This window comes from Octodon degus, unplaced genomic scaffold, assembly GCF_000260255.1.
Source record: "Octodon degus isolate 3935 unplaced genomic scaffold, OctDeg1.0 scaffold00075, whole genome shotgun sequence".
Classification (NCBI taxonomy): Eukaryota; Metazoa; Chordata; class Mammalia; order Rodentia; family Octodontidae; genus Octodon; species Octodon degus.
In genome coordinates, this window is record NW_004524651.1 from 1071206 (window position 1) to 1084385 (window position 13180).

The 13180-nt window shown below is 42.2% G+C and overlaps 1 protein-coding gene and 1 pseudogene across 1 annotated transcript in view; one reads left to right on the plus strand and one right to left on the minus strand.

Moving 5' to 3' along the window:
* Positions 1-13180, minus strand: part of Lama3 (laminin subunit alpha 3) — a 243587-nt gene that overhangs the window by 151560 nt on the left and 78847 nt on the right. Inside the window, exons 9-11 of the mRNA XM_023720392.1 lie at positions 6090-6180; positions 4098-4229; positions 2100-2165 (exon numbers count right to left, since the gene is read on the minus strand). Of these exons, the coding sequence (XP_023576160.1) occupies positions 2100-2165; positions 4098-4229; positions 6090-6180 (289 nt within the window). The remainder of the gene's footprint in view (positions 1-2099; positions 2166-4097; positions 4230-6089; positions 6181-13180) is intronic.
* On the plus strand, positions 7772-8268 carry LOC105742801 (annotated as a pseudogene).

The following is a 13180-nucleotide window of genomic DNA, read 5'->3' on the forward strand; positions in this document are numbered from 1 at the left end:
TATATTTCTATATTCTGACCAATCTCATATGGAAAGAATTTCTGTTTCTAATTATGGAAAATGTTCCTCTCAGCAAAATCTTGAAAGGTTCAAAGATTTGACAGGCTTCACCCTGCTTACAAGACAGGGAGGTAGAAAGACTTTTTTTACAAAGGCTAAAATATCACATGATGCGAAAAGGTAGCTAAATTCATCCTCTTCCCTTCTGCCCTAAGCCTTTACCCTTTTTAGAAAAAAGGTTAGTAACAAAATTGTAGAATTAGTTTTTCTAATGTAGTAATAGAGAATACAAGGGAAATCCAGAGCAACTTTACAATCTTAGCCTGATCTCCAATCTGTTCATACTTCAACTGGGCATTCACTAAATTTGACCAAAAAAAGAGCTCTGAAGTGAAGCAGTTCAGAACATGTAGTAGTTATAATGTGTCACATAGGGAACAAAGAAATACATTCTGTACAAGTCTAGTATAGACACTTTTTAAGAACTATTTTCTATCCACAGCTACTTGGTCTGCAGATACAGAATCCATGGGAGGCCAATTTTCTAGAAATATGGTCTCAATCTTGGCCTCACACAAGAGCTAATGAAATACCACCGTCTGGTACAGGATCAGCCCCACACCCAGCTTCCAGTGCAATCCTAGAATCTGCAAGCTATGGCCTGAAGGCAAATTTGTCCCTGTTACAGTAAATGTTTCACAGGTGCACAGCCACACATACTGGTTCCTATACAGCCTGTAGTTGGAACCAATACTACACATGAAGACGTGTGACACAAGGTCCCTAAATGTGCAAAATCTTTCTATCTGATTCCTCATGGAAGGTCTGCCAACCACTGAAGGGGAATTTCTACTATCTCCACCTGTGGTTCTATACAAGAAACATGTATCAGGATTATCTGGAAAACTTGCTAAAGATACAAGCCTAAGCTTCCCCTGGAAATCTAAATTAAGATCTCAGGTGAGAGGCTGGGGATAAAGCTCAGCGGCATAAGTGCCTGCCTGGTAAGCACAAGGTCCTGAATTCAATCCCCAGCACTGGAAAAAAAATTTCAGGTAGTAGACAGGAATTTATATGTTTTTCTAATGTTTATTTTTATTTAATGTTGGGAATTTTTAAAATTATATTTATTTATTTATGTGTGTGGGGGGGGGGCCAGCTCAGCCCACCAGGGGGCGGGGCTGGCTGGCATGTGGTACTGGGGGATTGAACCGTGGTCCCTGTGCTTTGCTAAGCTTGTTCTAAATAGGTGCTTTAGACCACTGAGCCATCTTACCAGCCCAGGAATTTATATTTTGAAAAAAAAAAAAAAAACCAGTGTTTTAAAACATGCCCCTGTCCATAGTTCAGGGCCTGGAATCCATAGGCCTTAAAGAATTGGAATTCTTGAGGATGGCACAATGTTTAGTATTATCCAGGGCTGAATACCCCCTGGCAGTTTACAAATGTGTGCTTCTGATGTTCACTGCCAGGACTTAGGTCTCAAAGTGGGTGGTCTTAAGATGCACTAACAGACCCACTTTCAGTGGATGGTTTGGCCTTCAAATCTGCCAACAGATCTAACTGCCCTAGTTGAGATTTCTTTTACAGCCTCCCTAACGATCCTTGCATTTGCCAGGCAAGCGCTTATCCTGCTGAGCCATCTCCCCGGGCCCCCTCCCTCCAATCTCAATTGTGTTTCTTTTCCTGAAGTTACCACCAGTCTAGTAGAGAGGATGAAATTGGATAATAATAGGATTACTGTAAACACAGGGAAAATGGGAGATGAGAGCGTTCTTGTAGAAGAAAACCAGAGAGAGGCGTGCTGTCATCCGGACTCAAACATTTGTAAGTTAAAGAACAAACGCAGGACACCATCACATTAGCAACTCATAACCCATGCCCTGCTCAGGTTCCCTATTCAGAGAGTCCCACCGGAGGGTGCAGGCTGGAGTAGAGAACTTGGGTGGGGAGCCAGCCAGTTAGGGGCATCTGCAAGGCCCCTGCCAAGCTCTAGGGAAGAGGACTTGAGCTGGGGCTTGGCAAACTCATACAGGAAGCAGAAAGAAAGAGGAATGTAACATTTTCATTGACATTCAATCAAAAGGGCGGCTACTTGCCTTTTTTGGGTTTTCCAGGTTTTGGATCTTCTGGTCTTGGAGTAGAAAGAAGAAAGCCTGGAATTCCTACAAAATAGTTTATTTTTAAAAAGAGAGAAAATATTCACATGGGAAAGGGAACATGGTGGAGGAGGGAAAAACGAATAGAAGGAAATGGAAACAAAGTTTGTCTAAAGAAGAAGGGTTGAAGCGAGGGGAGGTGAAGCAGGGAAAGGAAGAATTATGATATATCACATACAGGTGCGAATTCCCTGTGATTCAACGTGATCCTTATGTATATCAAAAGTGTACCAATGAAATTAACCTAAACATAAAAAAGCACAGAGGACGATTAAGGGGATTAAAGGAACACATGGTGCTTGGTTAAGCACAAGGAAGGCGGTCTCGCCTGGCGAAGGGGGCATGTAGGGACCACGCCAAGGAAGGCCACATTGCTCTCTTGCCCCGTCTGCCGATTGGCACCAGATGGGTTGGCTGTTCTGACTGAGGGCTGATGGGCAGGGAGGATTTGGCGCTCACAATAGCCAAGTCTCAGCCTCAGCAGGGACGAGCTTGGCTCTGTCAGCAGCTCTGTTGGTTTTAAAAGTGAAACTCAAGTCTAGCTTTTTAAAAACTCTTTCTTCCACATATTTTTCTCGTAAATTTTGTTTATGCTATAAGACTGACTTGGGTTTTCTTCTCCTTTCTACTAAAAAGGCAAGAGCAGTGTGTGCTCAGTGGCGATCCAATAATCTCACATATGAAGTTAGTCAAGTCCTAATGTGATCTCATTGTAGTTGGGCTTCGGACATTGGTTCCTTTAAATATGTTTACTACCTGAACTAGGACAATCTCCACAGTGAGAGTGGACATTTGTATTTTTTTGGTTGATTGGTTGGTTTTGCTTGAGATTGAACCCAGATCCTTCACTCACACTGAACTACATCCCCAGCATTTTTTTTTTTTTTTTTTTTTTTTTTTTTGACACAGGGTCTCTCTTAGTGACTAAGTGGCCCATCCTGGTCTTGAACTTTCAGTCCTCCTCCTTCAGCCTCCAGAGTGCTGGAATTACAGGCATGAGCTACTTCGCCTGGCCTGTGGGTGCTATTTTAATAATTATCCCAGGCCAGCAGGTATTAACTGGAGCACAGCGTCACCCCGTTCCCAAGAGCCCCGCCCTATGTTTCCACCACTCACTATACCCTCCCTGGGACGCATCTACAGGGGCTGTGAGGCCGGGTGTGGATGGGTTACCCAGCTCCTGCAGCGGTGGGGAAGAGGGCCTCCTCTTAAGACCAAATGTCTTTGTCTTAACCCAAAAGTACAGCTTTTACCATTGCAGAAGAATAAGAACCCACCTCTTGCCCCATTTTGCTTAGCTGCTTCTTAGGCTATAGAATTTCCATCAGGTACTGCAGTGGGTGGAGATGGCGCTGGACAGCTTGACCTATTGTCCAGCAGGAAGAAAGAAATGGACCCTCCTGGTCACCAAATATGCAATATGTATACCAACATCTAGGGCCTGGGGTCTAGCTCAGTGGCATAGTGCCTGCCTGGCAAGTGCAAGGTCCTGAGTTTGATTCCTGGTAAGAGAGAGACAGAGACAGAGACAGAGACAGAGACAGAGACAGAGACAGAGAGACAGAGAGAGAGAGAGAGAGACAGAGAGAGAGAGACAGAGAGAGACAGAGAGAGAGATCTGGAACTGGAAGCTAGCATTTCTTCTGGGTCTGTTAAGAAAAGTCACACATGGATTACTATTAAGTTGAAATAGCCAACAGTTGACCCTTAACCTACTGAGGTGCAGTGTCTATAGCCCAACATAACAACCTAGGGATAAATAAGACTAAAATATACTTCTGTAACACTTGCATTCCAAAGTATTGGGAACATTCGTGTAACTGCCACCTCCCTGTGGGCCCCACATCTGCCCCCTGCATCTCCGCCATCTCCTCAGGTGCTAACATAGAGGCCAGAACAGCAGAAGGCGTGGCCTCCCATTAGGGAGCAGGTACTTACTAGAACAAAGCGGGAAGTTGGAGTATCCAACCGCACACTCGTCACAGTGGTCTCCTTGGAAATTGGGCTTACAGAGACAGCGGCCTGAGCCCTGTTCACAGCCATCCGCATGCACAGGGTCACACCAACAAGCTAAAGGAATAAAAGTTTCCAAGGACTGGCCCTTTGCTGCCCCATACCGAGCAGCAATGTCCCAGTACTTCCCCACAATGCTTCCCCCGTGATCAGTGGTCCCCAGCTTCCCCGCCCAACACACAGTTTTCCACTTCTCCCTTGATTGTTGCTTCTTGGTGACTGAGCCTTAGGGGGCATGGGGAGCAACTTTCACATGCACCCTCTCTTGGCCACCTCAAGAATGTCACCAATTACACTGAGCACTAATCAGTTCCCTGGACCTGAAGGAAACTACTCAGACACAGACTGCAGTAGAGGGCTGGGTATGTGAGCTGGGCTGTGGCTGCTGGTGGGTCTGGTCAGCATGCTGTCTCTGGACACAGCTAACCATGCAAGTCCACAGAGAGGCCATTAGGACCTGCCATGACACAAGTACAAGATGCCTAGAAGTGGTAGACAGTCCATAGAGGGCCTAACAAGCCACAGGTCAGATTTGAAGGGTGCAGCTTTCTGAAGGCAGTGCTTGCAACCAAACATGACTGTCAGGTCTACACTTCACAGAAATGTGGCTGGAGTGTGAAAGTCTTAGAAACCCCACATGGGGGCTTCACCAGACGTGGCAGTATGTGACCCCAGCAGGGAAAATACTGCCATGGTCCAAATAGTCCATCTCCTGAGGGGACCTGGGAGACTGCGCATCTCCTGGTGGCTTCTTTATCATTTGTTCACCATTTATGTGTCCTGTGGGGCTTTTATAGCAAGTCTCGATGCATCCGAGGACCACTTAATGAAGATGAACAGAACTAGGAGGGCAGTGGAGAGGGGAGGTCTGAACAGGCTCAGTCACACTAGGAACATCCGTCTTCCTGTGCGATGCCTACCCTTTGTGAGCACAAGACAAGTGAGCACAAGACAAGTGTGATGAGAAAGAAAGAAGGCAGTGGAAAGACTTTTTAACAAGTAAAAATGCCCTAGAGAGAAGCAAATCATGTTACATATTCTTTGGGCTTTACTGTCCTCAAATGTTAATGTAGGAAGTATTCACTGGGGGGTTGGAAGAGTCCAACTTCAAAGCAGGAGTGACAACTAGAAAACATAAAATGAACTGCTGAGGAGCCTTCAGGCCCGTGGTGGTGAACCCCTGGCACACATGCCACAAGCGGGTTGTCTGTATCAGTAAAAGTTCTACAAGGTTCGCCATGACTGCTATAGGTTATATGTGTACAGCAACGTGTACAAGCTGGCCGAAGACTCATGGCTCCACATGAGTGGAGAACAAGGGCCGTTTTTCTGTATAATGATTGTATTACAGCACAGTTCTGCTAATGGAAATAAATAACATCCTGGATCTACTAGTTAGTGGTTTTGCCACCCAGATTGAAGTAGTTAGCTACTGAAACCCCTTGGTTTTCTTCCATCTAAAAATGAGAATAATAGTACATTGTCCTCAATTTTTTGTGATAATTTAATAAGACCTCACCACGTAAGTATTTAGGCAATGGCTTGCATATGGCAAATGCTCAGTGAAGCACATCAATGTTAAATACGACTATCACTAATCCATGAGCACCCATACTATGCTGCTTTGATGCAACTTCTGACAGAAGTGGAATTCCTGGAGCATAGAATCATATAAAAAGAGAATATGGGAGAACTAATACTTCCTGCAGCCTAGTATGAGAAAACCAATGTTAAGTACCTTGCTAAGGGTTTCTGATAGCGCTCCATTCAATCCAGTTACATAATCCTCGCGAGGAGTGGGACCAATAGTCTGAATAAAGAGGGAATGTGGAGATTGTCCACCAGGCGGCAGTAGTAGGCCTGACGGCTGCTGGGAGCGGCGCAGTCTCAGATGCACAAAGGCGACGTGAAACTTACGGATGCAGGCGCCGGGGGCGCTAACTGGAATCCCGTGAGGGCGGTAGAAGCCCTTCTCGCACTTCTCGCAGTTCACACCTGACGTGTTGTGCTAGAAAGAAAGAAACAAAACTCAGAAGGAAGGATACTGGAGAAGACATCCAACGCTCTTTATTCTGTGTGATTCACCCGGATAAATATAATTCTAACAGCTCCAGTTGTAATTTCAAAGTCGCTAAAAACGTAAGCGTTGATCTTGACCTGGCCCTCCAGGATACACCACAGGATACTGATTTAAAGTTGGCGCTAAAAAAAATTTTTTTTAAACCATGAAAAGAGGAAATGATAAAAAGATTCATGGACTGGACACCTTAAGCTGTTCCTTCCACCAAAGAATTTACTTTAATGAAGCACTTGACATTTGAGTAATAAAAAACTCAAGAACTAGTTCCCAAGGCTTCATTCAGAAGTGATGAAAGAGTAATAAAGCAACTTTAGTTTAACCCAACGAATAAAAAGGTCATGTGGGCATCTATATCTTCTTGAATTTTGGAAGACATAGCACATGCAGCCCTTCATCTCTAGCCATTCTAATTTTAGCAGTGTTTTCATTATGCATAGCTTTTCTGAACAGTTCTATTATGTGAATAGATCAGGCATGAGTCTCAGACACAGAGCTCATTTTAAAGTATGATGCTAGGCAGCTTTTTCTGGTTCGGGGTTAATCCTTGTAATTGCCACAAAATCAAATTACCCAACATGCACCACCAGTTTCCAAGAACTATACTCCATGGCTCTAGCTTGACTCTGCTTCTCTCTAATTTGGAAATGATTAGGAAGACAGTGTTCTTTCTTTCCTAAAAGGAAAGGCAATAGGAAATCAACAAGAACAAAAATAACATACTTTGACCCACACAAAAGTCTGCATAAGCAGAGAACAAAGACCCATTCTATGTCCTCTCCCCTGTCTTAGAAGATTTTATTAACTGCAGACTTCTATTTATTACCACTCCTTGTCCTGCGGGCTAAAATCTAAATTCAGTTTTGCACTGAGGTTAAAAACCATAAAGGTCACTTCTCTGATTTAATGTTCACACGCATAAACATTTTGGGCAAACAGGGAACATCTATCACCCCCCTTTCTTCCACCAAATGTCAACTAACCCTCCACTCCTTTGCTTGCCACTGTGACTTATAGTGCATATAGGACAGCAGGTCAATTCTTTCCACTTAGAAAATATAAAATGCTCTCTGAGGTAGGCAGTCCAAGCTTTCTCTTCTGAAAAAGAAAGCAAAGCACCTGCCACAAGGAAGTTATATTTTTAAGACAATTCATAGCAATGAAAAATCAAGATTAAACAACAAATTATTCTGCAGACGCCTAGAGTTTTCTTGAATTCTTGGGTGGTTCTCTCAGACCTGCATGGATGGAGGGTCAGATTCGCTGCTGTATGCACTGCTATTCATGAGTAGTTATACATGGGCCTAGTTGAACCAAGACGGTCAAAACCCAGGGAAAGGGATAACTTCATAAGTCCTATATTAGCAGCTCTATATTGGAGAGGAGTCTTTATGAGAGGAGCGGGTGCTTGAAGTTGCATTTTCATGCTAAAGAGTGCAGCGAGTGCTGATGGAGGCTGTGAGCAAAAGCCCACCCACAAAACCCATCCTTTGTCCCACCAGAAAGCTGTCTACGGGCCGCCGAGCTGCCGTCGCTGTCTAACGCCAGCGCCGCCTCTCGCTCGCCGAGCTCCAGCCAAAGAAGAAGGGGGTAAGGAGGTCCCAGTACCATGGCTCGTACCAAGCAGACTGCCCGTAAATCCACCGGCGGTAAAGCGCCCAGGAAACAACTGGCTACAAAAGCCGATCGTAAGAGTGCGCCTTCTACTGGGGGGGTGAGAAACCTCATCGTTACAGGCCTGGGACTGCGGCACTCCGTGAAATTAGACGTTATCAGAAGCCCACTGAACTTTTGATTCGCAAACTTCCTTTCCAGCGTCTGGTTCGAGAAATTGCTCAGGACTTCAAAACAGATCTGCGCTTCCAGAGCGCAGCTATCGGTGCTGTGCGGGAGGCAAGTGGGGCCCATCTGGTTGGCCTGTTTGAAGATACCAACTTGGGTGCCATCCACGCCAACCGGGTAACAGTTATGCCAAAAGATATCCAACTAGCACAGCGCATACGTGCAGAACATGCTTAGGAGTCCACTATGGCGGGAAACATTTCATTCTCAATTTTTTTTTTCCCCTCTTCTTCCTGTTATTGGTAGTTTTGAATGTTAGGTTTTTTGTTTTTGTTTTTTGTTTTTCCCCCATGGGGTCAAAAGGTACCTAAGTACATGATTGCGAGTGGAAAATAGGGAACAGAAACCACGTATTGGCAGTTTTTCCCTTTTCATTTGTGTGTGAATTTTTATCTTCATGCAGGATGTAAAGCATTAATGCAAGTCAAAAATGTTTCCGTGAACAAGTTTCAGCACTTCAACTTTATAACAATTATAAATAAAAATCTGCTAAATTTTTCTGGAAAATGCCGGCATTTGGATTTGTTTAAAACAAGTAAATTTCTTATTGACAGCAACTAAATGGTGTTTGTAGCATTTTTATCATACACTGGATTCCGTCCAGTCACTATACTTTTCTAACTCAGTTGTCTTACATGCTAGTGCATGTTTTTAATGTTGTCTTTCTGTGCTGTTCCTGTAAGTTTGCTATTAAAATACATTAAACTGTAAAAAAAGAAAGAAAGAAAGAAAGAAAGAAAGAAAGAAAGAAAGAAAGAAAGGAAAGAAAAGAAAGAAAGAAAGCTGTCTACAGAAAGCTCACCTAGAACCAGGCCCTGTGCAGATCAGTCTTAGATCTGAATTACCCCAAGCGGAGGTGTTGTTCCATCTTTAGGCAAATCCTTCTAGCTTTCTACCTCTGTCTTTCAACTCCTTGACAATAACTCTGTTTCTGGATTTCATTTCTGTGACTCTCAAGTACACGGAAGCTTTTGCATAGACTGTTCCCTGGCTACTCTATCCCAGGAGGTCCCATAGTGAAGCTACCTTACTAACGCAGAAGGAGCCACCTGATCTGCCTTTCTGAACTCATCCAACCCAACTCCCTTCCAGCCACACTGGACCACTGGCTCCCTCCCATGGCCTCACAGGTCCCTAGGCCTGAAATACCGAGTCCACTACCACCGCCACCACCATGAAATGCCTGGCTCATTGCTTCACTTCTTTCATGTGCTTACTCAAATGTTATATCTCAGAAATGTCCACACTGTTTAAATTTCTTTTGTCTAAACAAGTAGTTAAAATAGAAAACCAAGAAATAAAAGTGATATCAATATCACATGAGGGTTTGGTTTTGTTTGTTTGTTTTTTAACATATTTGATACAGGGTCTCACTACACAGTTCCGACTTGTAGTGATCCTCCTGTTTTTAGCCTCCCCAGCTCTGGGATTACAGGCATGCGCCACCATGCTCAGTCTAAGTGGTCACTGGGCCAGCACGGCATGTGGTGCCGGGGATTGAACCCCAGTTCCTGCACTTGCCTACACAGGCTGGGTTCTAGAAGGAGGGCATATTGTGTTTCTAAAATGTCTTTTCTGCCAAGTGATAGGATTTGTTGCAGGAGAGAATGTGGTCAACTGTGCTCTACCCATTTCTGGATGCTGTTCTCTTAGCTTACATAGTGTATGTGTATGACAGAGACAGGCAATTTGGAAGGAAAGAGGGAAGGGAAAAATATATCCATATATACACAAAATAGCTAAAATAATGTTGCTATTACTTTCTATTGATTTCTTAAAAGGAACAGGAGATGCTTAATTTTTTAACCAATTTTACCTCCCTATATCTAGTAATCTGAACAACTATTTGAAGATAACAATATGGAATATAGCAACAATTGTTGAATTCCTACTATTTTGTTTTTTGAAATTTTGTGTTGTTGTTAATGGGTTTTATTATTTCTTATTCTCTTTAAAATAAAAAAATAAACAAACTTGTATGACACAGCAATTACTGTCATACTGTCTCTCAAGTAAATGTTTGTTTAAAAAAAAGGGTAATAAATGAAAACAAGAGGCAAGAAAAAAAACAATTTCACAAGACTGTCCTGCTACAATGCTATATAGGGTTAGATTTCTAAACTTCTGTGTAAAAATATGTAATTGTTAATTCCTATTTTTTTAAATATTGTTTTATACTTTTAATTTGTTTCTTCATATTTTGTAGGGACTTAAAGGTTAACATATCAATATTTGATTGAAAATACTTGTTCCATGTTATGCCTAAGAAGTTTGATATTCAGACAGATAGTGAGATCAAGTTCAACTGCCTATGTTGTAGGGTAATAACAATAAGCTCTGGAGGGTTAACAACCTAAGTTTGCAGACCAAAAATTAGAGAAAAAGAAGGGCTGCAAGGACAGCCAACAATTTGACCCTAACCTCTCAAGGTCAGTGAAGACTCAGGACATAGGAGAACCTGTACTGTAACATCATGTAACTCAGTTGTGTCCAAAATTTTCTGATCAAGGAGATTATGGAGCTACAGAGGAAAATGATCGATGATGTAGAGTGTGCCTAAGGAGAGTCACATGGAGAGAAAACATACTCTCAGGCTTCACAGAGAACAAACTGGTCAAGCAATGGCCGTGACTCATCCACATGGCTGACACTGACAAAAGATCTACAAACTGCAGTACAGGGTTTCAGGATAAATCCTAAGGGTATTTGACTGCCCTTGGCAGAAACAAAAGTTACATTTCTTGTTATATAGGTCTTGCTTTATCTTGGTCTTAATCATCCAGCAAAAAAGAATAAAAACAAAGTATAAAAAGTAAAGCCATATTAATATGCTGAGCTGTAAAAGGCTTTAGCCATCAACTTATGACATTGCCACTCTTATGGAAAATCCACTACTATTATGGACTACTGGACACTTTTAGAATATTTTGCTGAATTCACATACCTATAATATTTAAATGGCAATAGAATACCCTTCTCTGACAAAACTAAACAAAAAAGGGGATACAAATGAGCAACCATTTTGTATCTGTATATTCAAAATAGTTAGGATAGATATACAGCTACATTCCCTTAATTCAATGAATAGAAAGATTTGTTCTAATAGTGTTTGTGGACAGGATATCATGTCTGTATCTTGTACAATGAATAACCACTAAGACAACAATATGCAATGTATTAATTATTGAAACTGTCCTAGTAATCGGTTTTGAAACTGTTTCATTGCTATTTGTTTCTCAATAAAATTATTTTTAAAAAAACAACTAGGGAGCAAGTTTAAGACTTTAATCAAAACTCATGTTTTTATGAAAGAGACTAAACTTTGTATTCATTGGTGGAAATAAAATCTCTTCCTGCACCATCTCAACCAATATGAATAATTTTCAGTCTTAAAAAGTACATCAGGGGGCTGGAGAGATGGCTCAGTGGTCTAAAGCACCTACTTAGAACAAGCTTGGCAAGGCATCAGGGACCGCGGTTCAATCCCCCAGCACCACATGCCAGCCGGCCACGCCCCCTGGTGGGCTGAGCTGGCCACACACACACCACACTCTCTCTCTCTCTCTCTCTCTCTCTCTCTCTCTCTCTCTCAAATAAAAAAAAAAAAAAAAAAAAGTACATCAGTGTTCACCGGAGAGAAAGAAATCAAGAATCACATAAAATGTCCCACTATTGGCCTTTTCTCACTGCTCCTTTCTGTCACCATCTTACAGCGGCACCTTGGTTCATGAGCTTAAGTTGAGTCTGGACGAGATGGCCACGTTCATGCTTACGTGGGGAAGCTGCCCTCAGCTGTGTTCACCAGCTGGCACAGAGTTTGAAAACAAACAAACAAAAAAATTTTTGCCAAGCACTTTTGTTTGCAAATCAAATTGTTCCCATGCAAAAGCATTCGTGAGCCAAAGTACCACTGTGCTTTTTATAAATTTCCAATTGTACAAGTCAACACTTACACACTACCCACAGAATGTTTACATTAACATTTGACTTTATTGTTTAACAAACAGTATTATCTATCCATTCCTCTATCCATCTACTAGCCCATCTTATTTTCTGTGCATTTCAAAATGAATTAGAGAAAAGAGTCACTTTCTCCTAACTACTTCAGCATGGAGCTCAATGACTTAATTAACTAGAGTTCAGTATGAGTTCACAGCTTTTGTTCTTTGGATGTAAATACAATAAGCACAGAGCTCTGAATTGTACATTCCCTAAGTCAAGACAAATGCATACAGAGGTGAGACTCAAGTCCTTATGTGGGCAAAGAATAACACCATCACACAAGAAATTTCCCCACGTCCCTTCCCTGTCAACTCTACCACCACCTCCTCAGAGTCGACCACAATTGAGTTTTTCCACTATTGATTAGGGTTGCATTTCAGAATTCCATTTAAATGGCTCTTGCACAATGCATGCTCTTTCTCTGTTGTTCTCTGCATGCTCACTTTACTTGACACAGCGCTTCTAAGACCCTCAGCCAGTGCTGCACACTTCGGTGGTCTGCTCCTCTCTGCCACTCCTTAGCTTTCCATTGCATGCGCACACCAGAGTGTGCTCCTCCACCCAGCTCCTGGCCAGCGCCTGGGCTATTTCCAGGTTGGGACTATTTTCATAAGTTGTTAAGTGCCTCAGAGTAAAGTAGTCATGGGGTAGGCGTATGTTTAGGATTGTAATGCAATCCTGTCCCCCAAGGGTCACACCTTTTTATATTCACACCTACCAAGTATGGTAGGTGTGGTGCTCCTACGTGCATTTTCCCACATTCAAATTTGGTGTAATTAGCCTTTTTAAAAAATTTGTCTGTGACTGTTCATGAACCTCTTTTATTGAAGACACTTACATTTCAAAAAAAAAATCTATTTAAGAAAGTTTAAGTCAGATATCAATTTTTTTTAAAAAAAAACTTTTTAGAAGTCAAATAAAAAGATAAATCTAGGAAAAAGCTATTTATTTTTTGAAATATAATTAAGTATATTGGTACATTTGAGATATACATAATGATCATATTAATCATGGGAGTTGGTACCTGTACATGATATATTTTGGTTTCTCTATTTCTTCCAAGCCCCTCTCCTTCCTTCAACCCATC